At 40.1% G+C, this 18,655-nt stretch overlaps 1 protein-coding gene across 1 annotated transcript; it reads left to right on the top strand.

The window, feature by feature from the left end:
• Positions 1-18: 18 nt before the first annotated feature.
• Positions 19-17,708, top strand: LOC129095385 (transmembrane protease serine 6). Its single transcript, XM_054603808.1, is given in 20 exon segments — positions 19-229; positions 1,161-1,302; positions 2,420-2,562; positions 3,486-3,553; positions 5,167-5,354; positions 5,484-5,525; positions 6,566-6,770; positions 7,178-7,314; positions 7,401-7,479; positions 7,481-7,511; positions 8,251-8,360; positions 9,230-9,372; positions 9,461-9,559; positions 10,401-10,514; positions 10,731-10,847; positions 11,394-11,562; positions 12,014-12,289; positions 12,342-12,343; positions 15,096-15,232; positions 17,064-17,708. Coding segments are annotated over 20 exon segments (2,439 nt in total). The 5' UTR covers positions 19-154; the 3' UTR covers positions 17,226-17,708.
• The last annotated feature ends 947 nt before the right edge of the window (positions 17,709-18,655 follow it).

Genomic DNA, 18,655 nt, shown 5'->3' on the forward strand with positions numbered 1-18,655 from the left:
CAGAGGGCCATTCTCCGTCTGCTGGAGCAACATGTCTGCTTCTGTTCGGAGCAGAGATGCTAAATAAAAAGCTGCTGAAGTGGAATTTCGATCAATGAGTCCCCGACGGACGGTGAGATGATTTGTCAAGGAGCAAAGGACGCGTGGTGAAGCGATGGCGCTCGGGCGAGGCTCCAAGAAGTCCATGTCATGTGACCAGGTGGTCACACCTGCTCCTCTGCACAACGGGGTCAGTAATCCTGATACTAAAACAGTTCATCTCTCAGGAGCTTCACGCTAATGTTGATTTGTTAGAGGAAACTAGTGTTTAACACAAGTTTAAAGGCTATTGTCAAATATATATATATATTTAAATATTTAACAAATCAAGGCTAATGTGTGCAGCAGAAAAGGGCCAGGTTTCTAGTTTCGTGCACTTAAAACCTCTTCCTGTCACATGTTCCTCAGCGGATGAGCCTCACTTGTTTTTATGCCTATTTCTAAATGTCTAAACTTAGAATAGCCTTAAAGGGGAACTCCACTCATTTATCACACATCGAAGTGTTAACATTTACTGCATTAAAGCTATTTATGGCTTCAGATAGAGCTGCTTGGACTGGTGTCACTACGCATGTTGGGCAGAAGACTGCCATGTTTGAAAATGTAAAAAACAAAACAACGAAAAAGAAAACATTGGAGTTGTGGATTAAGGGAGATGACCTGAACAGAGCTCAGGGTGCATTGTGGGTAATGTAGGTGCAAGATTTTGACTGTAAGAAGAATATTGCTTCAAGTTTTATCCTTTTCTAATTGTTCATTCTGAGTCATACAATAGAAGAGTGATGCTATATATAATTATCTACTTTCTCTCTTTTTATGAGCTGTTATATATGTTTTATATATATAGTATATGTTTCATAAATGCCATGGCTTTTGCTATTATGAAGCTTTAATGATGATTATTTAAATGTTTTATTTAGTCATTTGTAAATTAAAAAAATACGTACAATATCAACATTAATTAGAGTATGTGTAAAATGTATAAGTGATTAGAATAAGAGTATAAAAATGCTAAGCTGTGGGCGATGACATGTGTCAAATCTCTCATTTTTAATTCCTCAAATGTCAAAAAATTATTATCAACCCAAGAAAAAAGTCTAAGTTTTCTCTGTTCTCCACAGGTAGAAGCTGGAGGCCAGACTGTGGCTCCGCCTTCCAGGAAGGCTCCGCCCACCAGGAAGGCTCAGTCCTGTAAGTGTCTCCTGGCCTTCCTCATCATCATCCTCACAGCAGCAGGAGCCACACTGGCCTGGTTCTTCCTGGGTACGGAGTTTTCTCTCTTTCACTTTATTCAACAGCCATGACATATGTTCAGATATTCATGTTCCCCAGAGGATGAACCTCACTGACTTTATCAACCGGTCCTCTGGTGCCACCAGCAAGTTGGCATTTTGGCTTTTAGGGGAATATATTGACTACTATTGGACGGATTTCCTTTAAACTTGGTATTCATTATCCCCCTAGGATGAACCCTTATAGAGTGATGCAGGAATGAGTCCTAAAACGCAGACATGAATCAGCATTTTTGTACTTCCTGTTCCCCCAGTCTCAAAGTCAATGTATTTTTTGAATGTCCTTTTGGTTAGATGTCTGAAATAATGTCTTAATAAAGCTGAAGCGATTTTAACATTTTGCTCTCTGATATGAAATAGGTCAGTAAACACCCATCAAATAAATCCAAAAGCTTTTACGTGTCTTAAAAGCGTCTAAATGAGATGACTAAACGTCCTCACTAGAACACTAGTCCTCCTTTAGCTTAGTCAAGGAGACATGAAGTCATGTGTCTAATGAAAAATTCCCATCGGCTTTTTGTTGAGGGAACCAGTGATGACGACTTCCTGTTGGCTATAAAAGTCTTGTGAGACATTAGTCAGTGGAGTTAACGTCAACCACGCTCTTTTACAAAACTTTACTAAATAGTTTTTTTGCCTTAACTTATCTTTCCAGGAAGACCAAAGTTCATTTTGAAAAGATGCATGTAACAAGTGCAACATGTCGTCTCTGACACGTCCAAAACTGACGCTATGGAGAACCTGACCAAAATAGTGGAAGGGCAATAATTGGATGGATTACCATGAAATTTAATTGGATATTATTTAATAATTTAATGTTTCCAATGATTTCGTTTATGACTAAATAACTAAAATTGCTATAAAACATTATCACTACAAACTAAGACCCATCAGCTTGAGATGTATAATTGTGTTTACTGCTAATTTGCATGCTAACACGCTAAGCTAAGATGATGACTATGGTAAACACACTACCTGCTATACATCAGCCTGTTAGCATTGTGAGCATGTTAGCATTTAGCTCAAAGCACTGCTGTACCTGCAGTCTCTTTACCAGCTTCGCTGTGTGTTCGTTGGTGCTTTGACAGATTACAGGATCTGGGTGCTGGAGCCTCGAGTCCAGCAGCAGTACTCGGCCTACATGTCCATCCTCAACAGGAACTTCTCCTCCGATCTGTCCACTCACAGCAGCCCGGCATTCAAGAAAGAGGCCAAGGAGGTCCAGATCCTGGTGAGCGGGGACCATGAATTCCTCTGACATGTAGAATGACTTCCTAAGGGACCAGGACTACTTTTCTCTGTTTCCATGTAGTTTTCACAAAGCAATTCAACTACCTGGCAAGGAAGAGAAGCAGCAGTTATCTGGTTGGAAACAACTCCATGAAGCCTCTTTTTCTACTGGACAAAAACCCACTGACCTCTACTTACATCTGGCTTTTGTCTTTACAATCGGCATTAATTCGCAGGGCAAATGACTCAGCAGTAGTCTCGGGTATTTATCGACTCGTATTTATCGTAACCACCATAACATTTACACTGTTTATTTATCTGCGTGTTTGTGACGTCAAACGTTACACACGAAAAAAAACACCCCCGGTGTTTTGGCCACAGACAGCTGCACAGATGATGTATTTTTCTAGTTAAACAGGAAGTTAGCATCACTGGGATTCTTCCATTAGATTATGGATTATTTGAGAAATGAATCTCTGTGACAAACAAACGTTTTTGATTCTTACAGGTTTTGTTCGTCCAGATAACCTCATAAAAGCACCACTTTTATGAGGTTTTAACGTGAAAGTAAAAAGCTAACGTCACATGACTTCACCTCTCCTCACTAAAAGAATAGTCCTCCTTTAGCTTAGTGGTGGACATTTAACCGGCTCATTTCAACGCTTTTGTGTTTATCTACCTTTTTTATATCAGATAACTAAACCTTAAAATCTCTTCAGTTTGTGTTAAACCCAGACTTTATTTCATAAATCAAATCAGAAACACATTCATGCAACACTTTGACTTCAAGACGAGGGAACAGGATTCGTGTCTGGGTTTTAGGACTCGTTCCTTCAACAATTTATTGTAAAGTAGTCTATCATCTATGTTTAGCAGGTTTTGAGACCTTGTGAACAGGTGATATTGTCTTCCTCTGTGTTTCAGGTAAAGAAGATAATAATGGGCTCCAGTCTTTCTAGATACTTCAACTACACCACTGTGTTCGCCTTTGGGTAAGTGGATCAAAATGTTTCATACACAGTAACACTAACCAGGAAATTAGTTGCAAGGTGGGAGTGACAGAACTTCATACATAATATGTTTTTGTCACAAAATATGTGTACTTCAGTAATTATTTGAACCCATACGATGATCTTTTCATAAACCAAACAGAGCAGTTTACCTAACTGAGTTTCCTCTGAAGATGGAAGTTTATTTTGAAAAGACTATATGCATGGACTTTCTTAGGCCAAAAACCCCCCAAAAATGAGGAGTAACTTTTCGTAAAATATCAAACAAACGTTGTATGTGTCACGGTTTGGCAAACGGACAACAGGGTATGAACCCTAAAGCAGACAAACACAGCGAGCAGAAGGATATTTCAAGGTGATTTCATAAAGAAAGCATCCAGAACAGCCGTTGACTCCAAAGGTGATAAATAGAAAAGTGAAAAACTTGCAAAATTACAAACGGAACAGGTAAATAGGCCAACTACACAAGGCATACAAACAGGAAAACCACCAACAGACAAAAGACAGGACTATAAATACACAAGAAACTTATCAAGACCACAAGACACAGGTGGGCAGGCTGGCAAGAAACACAGAGGCAACAGAGCAAGACTGACGAGGCCAAAACAACACAGGTGCTCAACAGAAAAAACCACAAAGACAGGGAGTCAAACAAACACAGGACACAAGAGACTGAGATCTTCAAAATAAAACATGACGGAGATAGTGGACATTATGAGGATACATTTAATACGTTTACTGGATGATTTCACTCAGAGGATAGAAGAGTAAGAAACCAGTCTTTCCTACAGGAGACCACTGTTCATTTCTTGTGTAAAACAAAAAGTAAATGTTGATTTATCTGTCACATAACTTACGTACTTAAGTAGCCGCACTTCTGTAGTTCTTTTAACCCAAACCACAATACTTTCCTGAACCTAACCAAGTATGTTTGTGTCTTGTGAAGACAGAAGTTTCTTTTGAAAAGACAGTATTCACGTAACGAGCAGAAATTGACATGTGTTGCTGGCTTTTGTAGTAAAACGCTGAGATATTATACAAAACGTTGTATGAGGATACGTTGAATACTTATAGTGGAAGAGAAAGCAAGAAACAACGATCTTTCCTCCAGCAGACGGCTGTTTGTTTCCCGTGTGAAACCAGAAGTACATTTCACATCATTTCTGCACTTAACTAACAACACTTTTTTGCGTTATTTTTAATGCAAACTACAATCTTTTCCTGAAAATAACACAATAGTTTTGTTGCCTAGACCTACCTAAGTTGTTTCCTTTGAAGACAGAAGTTTATTTTGAAAAGCCTGAATTCAAGTAAAGAGTGTAAATCAACATGTGATGCTGACTTTTGTAGGAAAACGCACGAAAAAGGGGAGGAGTAACTATTTGTTGTGCAGTTATTGACCAATTCTCAATAAATCACTGGAGATCATCATTGTTTTGCTGACCATTTCTCACTCTGCTGCAGTGATGTAGAGGTGTACTCTGTGGTACACCGTGACATCACTGTTGGGCGTGGTCACAGGTGCAGCACAATTTAAACCTTCAACCAGAAACACTGCTTTTCATCTTCATGGTCCTTGCATTTGTTTTCTGCAGGGAGGGGAGCGTCGTGGCTCATTTCTGGATAGTGATGTCGGTGCCGGGCAGCCATGTTGGGAGGGTCACCCTGGAGAAGGTCACCAGCAGCCTGGAGGAGGGCCTGAGGGGGTGCGGAGGGTCGGGGGCGGAGCAGACGGCCAGCTGCAGCGGATACCTCCTCCACCTCCCCTCGCTGTCTGTCAGTGGTGAGAGCAAGAGAGGAAATGAAAGGAACGGTGTGGGGTCTTTTTAAAAACAGAAGTGAGAAGCAGGAAAGTGTTATTTTATTTTTAAACTTTAATTTCTCTTGCGTCTTCTTGTTTTGTTCCTCACAGAAACCGACTCCAAAGTTGTAGAGCTTTTGAGAGCCTCATTTGGTATCATACCTTTTTGTTTTTTATTTATGCTTGTTCATAATTCCTTATTTTGTATCAATGTATTATCAATGTGATTGAATTGTGATTTGCATGCAGCCCAAACAGAGTACTTTCACACAGAACATGAATATTACACAGCGAAAAAGTAACCTCATGTTTATCGTTTTTTCTGAGCTTTCACACCACAAATAAAGATATCAACCAATCACATATTCAAAATATACACCTTAGCATACAACAACAACAAGGAGGCTTCATATTAAGAATAAACAGGGAGAATTGTATTACTCCTTTCAACCTTGACAAAGGCAGCACAGACCATGTGACTGACCTGGAACATGTTCTTCCAAGATTTGGCCTATATGTAAAACACCACCATGAAAACCTGGCATTCTTCCTCCTACCCTTCACAATAAAAGCCCTAGACATACACACTGCCAAACTACTTAGAAGAGGGAACTGAATATCACTCAGAGCATTTCATAAAAAGGGAACTCAATAAAGTAGCTAACAGTAGCTTAGGCTATACAACAATTAACCTAAGACAGACCCTGCTGTAATTCATATTTATCCTACACATTTATTTAGTATGTTTTCCACATAATCTTGAACAAATAAGTAAAAAGATCCCAAAAGCACACACACTTGGAGGTGGATTCGTCCAACAATCGTTCCTCATGTGAAACTAAAAGTCAGCGTTGATTTATTTAAGTTATTTTAACCCAAACGACGATCTTTTCCTAAACGTAACCAAGTAGTTTTGTTGCCTGAACTTAACTAAACTGTTTTCTCTTTATTTTAGAAAGACTGTATGCATGTAAAGAGGGGAAACTGAAATAATAGAGTAACTTTTACATAAGATGCCATATGAACGGTTGTATGAGGACACTTGTAGTTCCTCTACCTTTGCAGAATCTATTCACACAATCATTTTGAAAAACAGTTGCATAATTGCAGTAAATCCAAACATGAAATCATTGCATAAATCTACTTCAACACCAATCCAACATAATCTCAACTCTAACTCTCATTCTTTTTAGACTGTTACCGCTACCAGAAGGTGTCGTCCAGCAGCCGCTCGGCCCTCCGGGGCCCCGACACGCAGCGCTCCTCCTGCATGTGGCACCTCCAGGCCGACCCCGGCTCCCAGCTGGAGCTCCACATGGAGTGGCTGCTGCCGGAGTGCCGGGACCGGCTGGTGGTGTACGACTCCCTCACCCCGTCTGATTCTCACCTCATCACATCGTGAGTTTCATCCTTGAGTTAGACGGATATTAGCTGTGACATATCAGGATAATATTTATGAGATTTTACACTTTTTTATTCACTACTTTACACACTTTTATTCCCTCTGTTAGATCAGCTGAGTCTGTAAACAGTTTTGAAAAACTTCTCAAAACCCATTTCTACCATCTTGCTTCCCTTGCAAGGGGCCTGTAATTGTATTATTATCTTATTTTATTTTATTTTATTTTTCTGCACTTAATTGTATTTGGACACTGTTTATCTCCCTGTATTATTTTTCATTTTTCTGTATCCTTTTTGTGGTTCCGCATCCTTTACAGCATTTTGTAACTTTTCTTCTTTTTTAAAAGGTGCTATATAAATAAAATCTTACTGACTAAACCCTTGAGTTATCCTTCTCCTCTCAGTGTGTATGGCTGCAGCAGACATGAGCGTGTGGTGGACGTCGTGTCTTCAGGCGAGTGGATGACGGTGGTCTGGAAACAGGGTCTGTACCACTACAAGGACCCGTTCTCCCTGTCTGCACAGGCCTGGGACCACCAGGGTAAGACCACCTGGACCACCTGGACCCTCCAGACCTCTTTACTGGAGTTCCTATTGTGGATTGTAATACTTTGTCTCTTTCCTCAGAGTGTAACTCCACTATAGAGCTGAAGGCAGTACCAGGGGTCCAGGGGACACTGAGGACGCCCTTCTTCCCCAGCTACTACCCCCGACACCAACTGTACCTGGAGCTTTACTGTAAGACTATCGGCTGATTATGAGACAACGGGCCCTTTGATGTAGTTCTCTGGTGTCTCTTTGTAGTTCTTTCACGTCTTTATGTGGTAATATTGAGTCTCTTTATAGTCATTTAGTGTCTCTTTGTAGTTGTTTTGCCCCTTTTCATAGTTGAGTCTCTTTGTGTCTGTTTTGGATCAATTTGTGTATTTTTTTATTTTTCATTGTGGTCATTTAATGTCTCTTATGTTGTTATTTTGTGTCTTTTTGTGTCCATTTAGTGCTTTTTTAGTTGTTTCATGTTGCTTTGTGGTGTATTGTGTCTCATTGTAGTTATTTCGTGTCACTTTGTAGTCATTTTCTGTTTCTTTGTGGTCTTTTTGTGTTTCAATTGTAGTTGTTTTACCACTTTTCATAGTCGATAGGAGTCTCTTTGTGTCTACTTTGCATCTATGTGTGGTCATTTTGAGTGTCTTTGTAGACATTTATGTGTCTTTGTGGTCAATTGCGCTTTTTGCAATCTTTTTGTGTCCCTTTTGAGTCATTATATGTTTCTTTTAAGTCATTTTGAGTCTCTTCTTGGTTGGTACGTGTCTCTTTGACTGATATTTTGTCGTTGAAGGCCCGGGGTCCAAATGGAAGACACTCTGTCGTCCAAATGTCTCCAACTTCTTGACTGATTGAGTGATTGATTCAACATCCTGGTGACCACGTATGTGTTTTATTGTTTTTTTGGGTTTACTGTCCTGTGTGATTTCAGACGCCCAGTGTAGGGATGGGCTTGTCTCTGGAGTTTGAGGGCTACGAGCTGAGCAGAGCCAGCTACAACCAGGCCTGTACCCAGGGACAGTGGACCATCCAGAACCGCAGGTAGGCTGGGCCACAATGAGCCGGACATTTTGTAGTTGCTTTTGGTTTTGGCAGCTGTTTTGCAACTCTTGTAGTCATTTTGTGTCTCTTTATGATCACTTTCAGTCATTTTTGTCTCTTTGTTGTAATATATAGTCTCTTATTTGTAGATTTGAGATCATTTTGTTTCTTTTCTAGGTGTTTTTTGTTCATTTGTGGCCATTTTGGTATTTCTTGCCCCAAATGGCCACTTGCAAAGGCTTTTTAAAACTCCTTTTTCTATCTCATGTGCCAGACCTTCAATAGATAACACAACTTAAAAGTCTGCACACAACAACTTCTATTGAAAAAACATCTGAATCTGCACAGATGTTTAAGGTTGTTCCCTCCTTCTTCTTTAGCCTGCTAACTGCCAGACACCACTCGCAGGTGGCAGCAATAAATAGACATCATGGTAAATAACAAAAAAAAAACTCCTGGTACAAATAAGATCAGAGAGATCAGATAAAATGGTGTCTTGTCAGCTTGTTAAACTAATGTGTATTTATAACCTGTGTGTGGTTTGGTGTCTGACAGGAGGCGTGTGCATGTCAAACGTTTCCATGCAGGCCAGGATGTGAAGACCTTTAAGTTAGTTTCATAATAATAATAACCTTGAAAACACAAACACAATGAATTCAACAGCAAAGATGTTAGCAGGGCAGCAGAGTCTCGTTCCTTCCATACAAACTTTACATGTGAGGCCATTTTTTTTTTTTAAATTCTATTTATTTTCGATCTCCATCCTTTTTAAACTGCTCAAACGTCCAGCAGAGCCGTCCTGTTGTCTCTGCAGAGTATCATTCTTGGAGTTTGATCTTTTGGTTTCAGTGTCTCTGTCCTCTTCTCAGACTGTGTGGCTCCAGAGGCCTGCAGCCGTACAATGAACGCCTCTTCCTGCTCTCCACGGTGACCACCGTCGTCATGACGTCGGAGGTGTCGCTCACAGGGCCGGGACTCCAGCTGCACTACAGAGTCTTCAACCTATCAGATCGTACGTTATGGATGAGTGATCAGTAACGTCTCTGTTGTGTTTCACTCGTGTTCGTGAACAATTCTTTGTGTTTGTGTGTGTTTAACAGCGTGTCCAGGTCAGTCTCTGTGCTCGGTTAACGGCCTGTGTGTTCCTGCCTGTGATGGAATCAGGGACTGTCCCAACGGACTGGACGAGAGGAACTGTGGTATTTATTTATGTCTTAAATAAATCAAATGTGTTGTTCATGATTTTCTGTTGAAGCCAGGCGTCAACCTCTTAGTCTAAAAAGTGAATCCAATGCTTCATGTCTTTAAAACTGCGTTCTTTCTAATGTCCACCAGGGGGCGACTCCTCTGGTTGTATAGAAGTCTATGAGAAAATGACTCTACTTCTCTCTTGATTTATTCCCTCAGTAAACATTGTAAACATGAGTTTATGGTCTCACTCTCTAGTTTCAAGTCTTCTTCAATACAGCATGATGTTCATTTAGTAAATGATGCTCCATTTAGAGTCAAACAGACCATAAAGCAGGGGATGCTTTAGGGCGGGGCTACACACTGATTGACAGGTCGACACCAGAGACGTATACGCCGTCTCTACGTCACTCCTCCTCAGTCCAAATATGGTCACTTCCTGTTCACTGGCCGCAGAAAACAATATGGCGTTGATCAGTCATTAATAATTTAGATTAAAAGCATTTATCATTTGATAGAAAGCAGAAAGTGAAAGCTTTGCAAATTGAGATTGCATGTTTTGCTGAATAGATGGTTGGGAGAATCTGTAGCATAAAAGTATAGATTGTATTTAATAAAAAGAGGAAAAGACACTTTTCTTTCCAATGAATTGTTTCTTAAAAAAAGGCACTCCTTTTTCGATTGCTCCCCAAAGTCACAACATATGAAACTGAATGAAAATTGAAATTTAAACTGAAAATGAAAAGCACAGCCGACACCCTGGGATTGCTATTTAATGTCACAAAATATATTGCTTTTCTGGTTCTGTGACACACATACAAGTTGGTGCATTTCCTTGTGTGTGTGTTTCAGTGTGTGTGGCACAGTTCCAGTGTCCAGAGGACAGTCGGTGTGTGGACTATTACAAGGTGTGTGACCAACTCCCAGACTGCCCTGAAGCATCAGACGAGATGAACTGCACCAATGGTAACAAACTCAAACCTACAAAATAAAACATGCTGCGTAAAGTATCATCAGTAATGCAACATTAATTACAAACAATCAACATGCAATGTAGTGTTTGGAGGCTGTAACAGCAAAAAAGCATTATTTGTTTGTGTATGTGTGTGTGTGTGTGTGTGTGTGTGTGTGTGTGTGTGTGTGTGTGTGTGTGTGTGTGTGTGTGTGTGTGTGTGTGTCCAGGTGTGCAGTGTACAGATATGACCCATGTGTGCGATGATGGAACGTGTCTGAAGAAGCCGAACCCTGAGTGTGACTTTGTCGCCGACTGCCCCGACGCCTCAGACGAGAAGCAATGTGGTGAGAAAATAAACACATCTAGTTTTTTTAAATTTCACTTTTATTCAGTTTTGGTTGTTTTGACTTCATGAATTTAAGCTTCGTGATATCTTGCACTGCTTCTAATGTTATCAGCTGATTAAATGGACGTTAACTTCAGCAATCAGCCTCATTGTGGTAGTTGATCACCAACACGAGAAGACAACGTCGTCCTCTAGTGGTTGTTGTAATTATGACAGGAGCAAATACAGTAATGGATGGACCACTTAAACACAGGACTTTCACCCAGGAGGCCACTCTTTATGTCCCTTATGAAGTCTGATTTAAAAAAACAAACTGTTTTTTAATCAAAAGTGAAAACAAAGGAAACAACAAAATCAGATTTCTTGTTTTTTTTTCTTTTTCACATTAGCATTCAGTAGAATTAGACAAAAACAAATATAGTAAAGAATTATGAATATAAACACAATTTTTTTTTTTTCTGGAAACTCTTTTAACATATGTTATATTATATGTTTTATTAGGATTTATTTCCTTTGTGTTTTAATATTGTGTGTGTTTGTCCAGACTGCGGCCTTAGGCAGTTCTCCAGCCGAATAGTGGGAGGGACTAATGCCACGGAGGGGGAGTGGCCATGGCAGGCCAGCCTTCAGGTGCAGGGAACCCACATCTGCGGGGGGGCGTTGATCTCCAGCCAATGGGTGGTGTCCGCTGCCCACTGTTTCTATGACGACAGGTGAGCGCAGGAAGAGAGGGGGGAAGTGTATGGAATGTACATTAAAAACAGAGACAGTTTGAGGGGAATACAAGATTTCTCTGCAGCTAAAGATGTTTATTCAGCAAAGTTGATGAAGCACTTAAGTTTTGTTTACTTTTCTGTTTCCTCCACATTTTCTTTCACGTTCAGTCCTGCTTTTTGTTTATGTCTTTGCTGTTCAGGGTTTAGTGGAAGCAGCGTGTTTATGTATTGGACCACAACCAAAACTATAGCTGCAACATCCTGTAGAGGATTAACAATTCTTATCTCTTAATGTTCCTTATATGGTGATTAAGAGCTTGTGCATTCAGTGTGTTGATATTTCAGAGGACATATGGAAAGAGAGAGTACGCTGTGAGAGACAGAAACGACTCCAACTATATATAGAACTATATTTATTGCCCCTATAATAAATGTTCCCCTCCTGCAGCCTCTACTCCCCCTCGGTGTGGACTGTCTACCTGGGTAAACTCCTGCTCAACCCCAGCAGTCCCACTGAAGAGGTGGCCCGAGTCCAGCGGATCCACCTTCACCAGTACTACGACCACGAGTCCCACGACTACGACCTGGCCCTGCTGAAGCTGGACCGGCCCGCCTCCGCGCTTCTGGCTGGACACGCCCGGCCCGCCTGCCTGCCTCCGCCGGCCCACCAGCTGGAGCCGGGCCTGCTCTGCTGGGTCACCGGCTGGGGGCTCTACGCGAGGGGGTGAGACGGGAAGGGGGAGCCGATAGAGGGGGAAACAGATGTGGAAGTAAAGTGGTTTGCAGACGATGTGATTTACTATTTAAACCAGAATCAGGGGCAGAGAATCACAACTTGTCCCCTTTAATCATAGGTTGTATGTTTACAATTTTGAGAGTCATTTTCCTCTTAAAACCTCAAGACCATTTAAGTTGAATAATTGTTGTCTGGTATAACATTCATATGGATGGAAGTAAAGAACAGGTTTGAGTAGCACCATCTTACAAATAACCCGTCTCTAAGCTTGAGTTTTCCCTTAGTTCTTTATATATCTTCTTTCAAACTAAATCAGAAATGGCTGGAAAACAGAGGCATGAACAACACTGAACTGAAACTGTCAAAGTGTGGGTGGAGATGGGCTGCTTCATATACCAGTGGGCTGATTAGGGAAATGAAAAGCAGGTGAGGAAGTGGGCGGGGAGAGTCAGGTGATTGAAGAGGAGGGAAAGTTGTTACTGCAGGATAGACTGGGTCAGAAATAACAGGAGACTGGGAGTGAAAGTCTGGATGGATGGAGGATGGCTATGAAAGGGGCTGCAGAAAATCAGAGTTTATCTTATCTCAGATTTAACCTCTGACCCCTTTAACATGTCCTCAAACTATGACACTCTATGTTCCCCTCCAGTGTCAGTCTTGGACGTTCAGAGACGGTGTATGAGTTTCTGCCTTTTATGTGCAACAAGCTGTTCTCATCTAGCATTCATAGCAACACCTACTAAAAATAATGCTCCATATTCCGTAGATATTCCACTAAATAATTTTGGATATTATCCACTTAATCATGAAGGAGGAAGTATGAAGACCACAAAAACAGACACTCAGCGGAATTAGTCCAACAAACAGAGATATTTCAGCCTGGAGACAGCTGTTCGGTCCCTTGTGAAACGAGAAGTCAACATTTATTTATTAGTCAAATAACTTTGGTTCTCTGGTAACAGCACTTCTGTGGTTATGTAACCAAAACAACAATCTTTTCCTGAACCTAAACAAGTTGTTTCCTGTGAAGAGAGAAGTACATTTTGAGAAGACTGTATTCACGTAACGAGCAGAAATTGACGTGTTGATGGACTACAAAAACGCACAAAAAATGAAGAGTAACTTTTCATAAGATGTCATACTAGCCGTTATATGAGGATACCTAATTTTACATGCAGTTACATGTATTCTGCAGATTGCATAGTATCTTTTCAAAATAAACTTCCAACATAGGTTCAGTTAGTTCTTAGGCTTGAATAGGCCTCAAAGAAAATTGGTTAGGTTTTTGGAAAAGATCGTCTTTGGGTTTGTCTTTGTTTGTTTACATAAAATAAGTATGTTTGTAATGTAACTCATGTACACGGCGTTAGTTTTTGTAACTCAATGTTTGGACTGAGTACGGGTTGCCTTGAACATATCGCGTCTCCAAAGTTAGGACTAACTGCTGTAGAGTTACTGATCAATTTGTGATTACAGTATTTCATTTAACAAACACTTGTAATGCTGCAAAACTGTCATACAGTCAACGCTTTTCTTCAGAACTACAGATAAATGAATTGTTTTTCATCACATTCCCATTATAATTTCCATTTCACCTCAGGTTTTGGTGTACGTGACCCACAGGATCATCAACCAGCCTTTTAAATGAAACTATGCAGGTTTATAATCATGAATCAATTTAAGATGGACTTCTATTTAGTGCTTTTGACTTTATTTCATAAAGGCTGATGTCCAAGTGCAGTATTTGCTTTGCTATAAAGTTGTTTTTCTATCTATTTCAGGATGACTAGTACACTTTTTTCCATTGTCTTTTGGTATTATGCAGAATAGTGCGGTATTTTCGCAGGAAGGGATTTTATGTGTAGCCTGTAAAACCCCATCTCCTCAGTAGCACTTTGAATTAACAGATGTGGAGGGTTTTGTGTGGTTCTTTAGTGGAAAGTATTCTATTATTATCACAGAGCAAAAACACATGAAATTAGCTGATTTAAATTAAAGACGCAGGTTGAGATAGAGGTCTGTGGGTGGAAGAGGTGGTTTCGGATGAACCCAAAGAACAGAACACGGCCGTTTGAGACAGAAGGTGTTCAATCTTCCAAAACACACAGTTTCATAAACGTTTAAAGATTTATGGTTTTAAGTTTTACAAGGCTCGCAGAATCAGTAATCTCTTTAAATCACTTCTTAAAACCCATTTTTACAGGCTGGCTTTTATGTGATGTTGTCGCTTTATGCTTTATTATATTGTTGCTTTGACTCAATTATTTTTCTATATTATTCTACATAATATATGTATTTTATTGTTGAGCTTTCTGTTGTTTTATTGCTATGCTTTTTCTGCTTTGTCTGTCAAAGCACCTTGTTAACTCCGTTTTTAAAGGTGCTATATAAATTAAGTTATTATTATTATTATTATTTTGTAACATTTGAGAGGAAAAGCTGAGGTAGATTAGTTCATGTTAAAGTGCAGTAACAACACTTTATTTGAGAAGTGGTTTCTTTTCATTGTAAGGATGAAAAACCATAATTGTTAAATGGTTTCTGTTGAAGCTGAAGAATCCATTTGTTGCTTTCTGTGACATAATTGACTGTTGTTTTTGTAGTTTTGACCTGCAGCTCTTCAACTACTACAAAACCTCTTTTACCATGTAGCCAAAGAGTCAGCAACATGAGGAAGTGGAAGTGAATGCAGACGCTGACATTTACACACTGAATGTCTACTGTGTAAGAATGGAAAAGGAAGAACCGATCTTTCGGGTATCAGTCGTTGACCTTTCACCCCTCTCCTCTTCAGGCAGAGCCAGTAATGTGCTTCAGAAGGTGGATGTTCGTCTGGTCAGCGAGGAGGCCTGCGTCCGCTCCTACGGCAACCTGGTCACTCCCAGAATGCTTTGCGCTGGTTACCGCAGTGGAGACAAAGACGCCTGTCAGGTAAAGAGAAACACGTAAAAACAAAACCAGTATACTGTATATAATCCTCTGTTTTTCATTTAAATACAATGCAGTTTGAATTTAAAGCTGCACTGTGATCAGTGTTCTTATATCAATGGTGGATTAGATTACTGTGTGAAATAAAAGGTGATATCCAACCAAGTCAAAAGAAATGTTGGCATCTTACGTTTCTGCAATTGCGGTTGGATGACGACATTTCTGGGCCAAAAATATGATTCATATGAGCCTCATATCACGCTTCCAGAAACGCACAATTCCACGTTCTAAACGTTGTGAAACGATTTGTCAGTTTTAGGCAACAAAACTAGGTTCAAAGTAAGAAAGTAGCAAGTTGAGGTTAGTAAAAAGATCATTGTGTCTGTTATTATAAAAACGTAACAAGGTAACCTTACAGCGTAATGTAACAATATAATGTAACAATATAAAATAACAACATATCGTAACAACCTAACGTAACAATCTAGCTTAACCACATTAGAATGTAAGGTCAAAATGTAAGGTACCAATGGAAAGTAACAACATAAAGTAAGAATGTAACGGAACAACATATGATACAACGTAAGGTAACAACGTAACTTAACAACATATGATAACAACGTAACGTAACAATGTAACGTAACAATGTAACAATGTAATAATGTAACGTAATGTAACATAACAACGTAACATAACAATGTAACGTAACGTGAACAATGTAACGTAATAACGAAATGTAACGTAAAAACGAAAGGTAACAACATAAAGTAACAACATAAAGTAACAACGTTGCGAAACAACCTAAAGTTACATCGTAACATAACAACGTAACATAACAATATAACATTACAATGTTTCATAACAACGCAAAAACGCAACATAACAACGTAAAAACAACATAACAAACAACCTAAAGTTACATCGTAACATAACAACGTAACATAACAACGCAAAACGCAACATAACAACGTCACATAACAACAAATTGTGACAACGTAACGTGACAACGTAGCGTGACAACGTAACGTGACAACGTAGCGAGCCAATGTAAGGTAACAATGTAAGGTAACAACAGAATATAACAACCGTAACTGCCTTAAATAAACAACAATCACCCTAAACAGACTTTCATGGTAACGTTACTTAAAGTGTAACAACTTAACCTAAAACAATGTCACAAAGAAACGCGACCTCAATGCGTACTTTTAATGTCACGCGGGTCTCCTGTGTGACAGTCCTGTGTTTCTTTGACCTGTCCATCACCCCTCCCACCTGCCCTAAGTGGACTTTCTCTCATGGTGACCACTAACCCACAGAGAATTATTTTGTTTTGCTTTACTGTTGTGGATCAGTCTCACCGCTCACAGTAAACCTTTTCTTCAGCTGCAGAAGGCTGTTAACAAGAGAAAGATATGTCCTTCAGGAGTTGGTGGAGGCATTATATGTGGTACTAAATACAGATATCTAATGTCTATTAAGGTAACGGTAATATTTTATAGTTATGTAACAGATTTAATTTGGGTAGAATCATACGGTCATGGTATATTTAGTGTCTCATTTTTCAGTCTGGATGTGTTCCTGTCAAAGGCACAAAATTTGAACAGATTCAAAGAAAACAAAGCAAACATCCTGCTCATGTTGGTACATCTAGTCCTCAGGCTGGAGTATTTGTGTTCCAGCAGGCCATGAAATGTGTTTAAAGGCCAGACGTCTAAGCACTGAGTGATGTCATAGTTGAGTCACCGGTATCGTTCATCGGCCTGGTATGGTCATTTTGTGCTGAGACATTCAAATCTGACCTCCTGCCCCTTTAAACGCCACCCATCTCTTCCAGGGGGACTCTGGCGGTCCGTTGGTGTGCCAGGAGCCGTCGGGTCGCTGGTTCCTCGCCGGCGTGGTGAGCTGGGGCAAAGGCTGCGGGCGTCCAGACTACTACGGCGTCTACACTCGAGTCACCAGGCTCACCGGCTGGATCAAACAGGTCATCGGCACCTGAGACATCGTCGTCATCTTTATATCAATATCCTCATAACCCTGCAAATGAAAACCACGTGAGGATAAGAAATGCTGGAAGATGATTTTGAGATCTCAGCCGAACAGCAAGGTGGTAAAGTGAGAAAGGCTTTATTTAAAAGTCATAAAGTAATAGAGCTAATAATATAATCAACTTTATTTATGCAGCAGCTTTCAGAAATGATATTATGAAGTGTTTATCCAGCATGCAGATAAACACAAACCAAAATAGTGAAAATAAAACGATATGTTATAAAGAATAGGACTCAAATAAAATACTTTTTTAGAAATGATTAAGAAACATAATGATTGTTTGACTTGACTGTAAAGATCATAAATACTCTAATTCACATGAATACAGACTGAATGTTTATTTTAAAGATATTGAACTTAAATCATTTTTCATATAATAAAGCATATTTCTGTTTTGTAATCATGTTTGCAATAAACTGTGTTTGTTAAGATGTTTGACTGGAAGTGAATATAAAAATACAGCAGGACACGTCTTCATGCTAGCAGCTAAATGAGCTGAATGCTAAGTACAGTGTCATAACATGTTCGACACTGATGTTCCAGTCTGGACCGTGGTGGAGGACAGACCGACTGATAATGCCATCCATGGAGTCAAACCGCTGTGGTGGCTAAACACGACGGCGATGGTCACAGTGGACGAGAACATTACCGACATCTCTTCCTCTTGTGGAGACAAACACAACTGCAGCCGAGGATTCATCCTTTGGCATCTGATGTCATGAGATTCAGTTTGTTCCTCTAACACAGGCTGATTTACAGAATGTAAGGGGTTATTTTGGAGGCCAATGAATCACTGGGTTTTCATCATCAACAACAATAAGGTTCTCAGGGGGATTGGGAGCAGGTGTCAGAGTCTGGCATCCCTCCCTTTGGCTGGAAGCTCAGTCACTGTGATTTATAAATGAAGCTGGAGCAGAGAACGTCTGTTATCTATCCATCCATCTATCCATCCTTCCATCCATCCATCATCCATCCATCCACCCGTCTGTCCATCCGTCCATCCATCCATCAATCAATCATCCATCTATACATCCATCTCCTTTGAGTCTCATTACCTTCCCCTCTATCCGCTCAGCTTTTCCACTCTGGAAATGAGCCCTGCTCCTCGGGAGATATTTCAATATTTGAAACTTCCATTTTCAGTGTGATTGGTATTTTATTAGGCTGTTAACCGTGATGACAATTCAGCTCAATGGGGCATAACGACAGTGGTCAAACTGGCCTCTGGGGGCCCACAGGAACCATCCATCATAGCAGTGACATTTACAGCAATGCTCAATGTTAATAAACGACCTTTACCATTTTCTGTGCATGTTTTAAAGGGGAGCTTTCTCATGTTTTCTTTGTCGAAGCGACTAACAGGATTTTTGAAAATGGTCC

This window comes from Anoplopoma fimbria, chromosome 9, assembly GCF_027596085.1.
Source record: "Anoplopoma fimbria isolate UVic2021 breed Golden Eagle Sablefish chromosome 9, Afim_UVic_2022, whole genome shotgun sequence".
NCBI classification, from domain to species: domain Eukaryota; kingdom Metazoa; phylum Chordata; class Actinopteri; order Perciformes; family Anoplopomatidae; genus Anoplopoma; species Anoplopoma fimbria.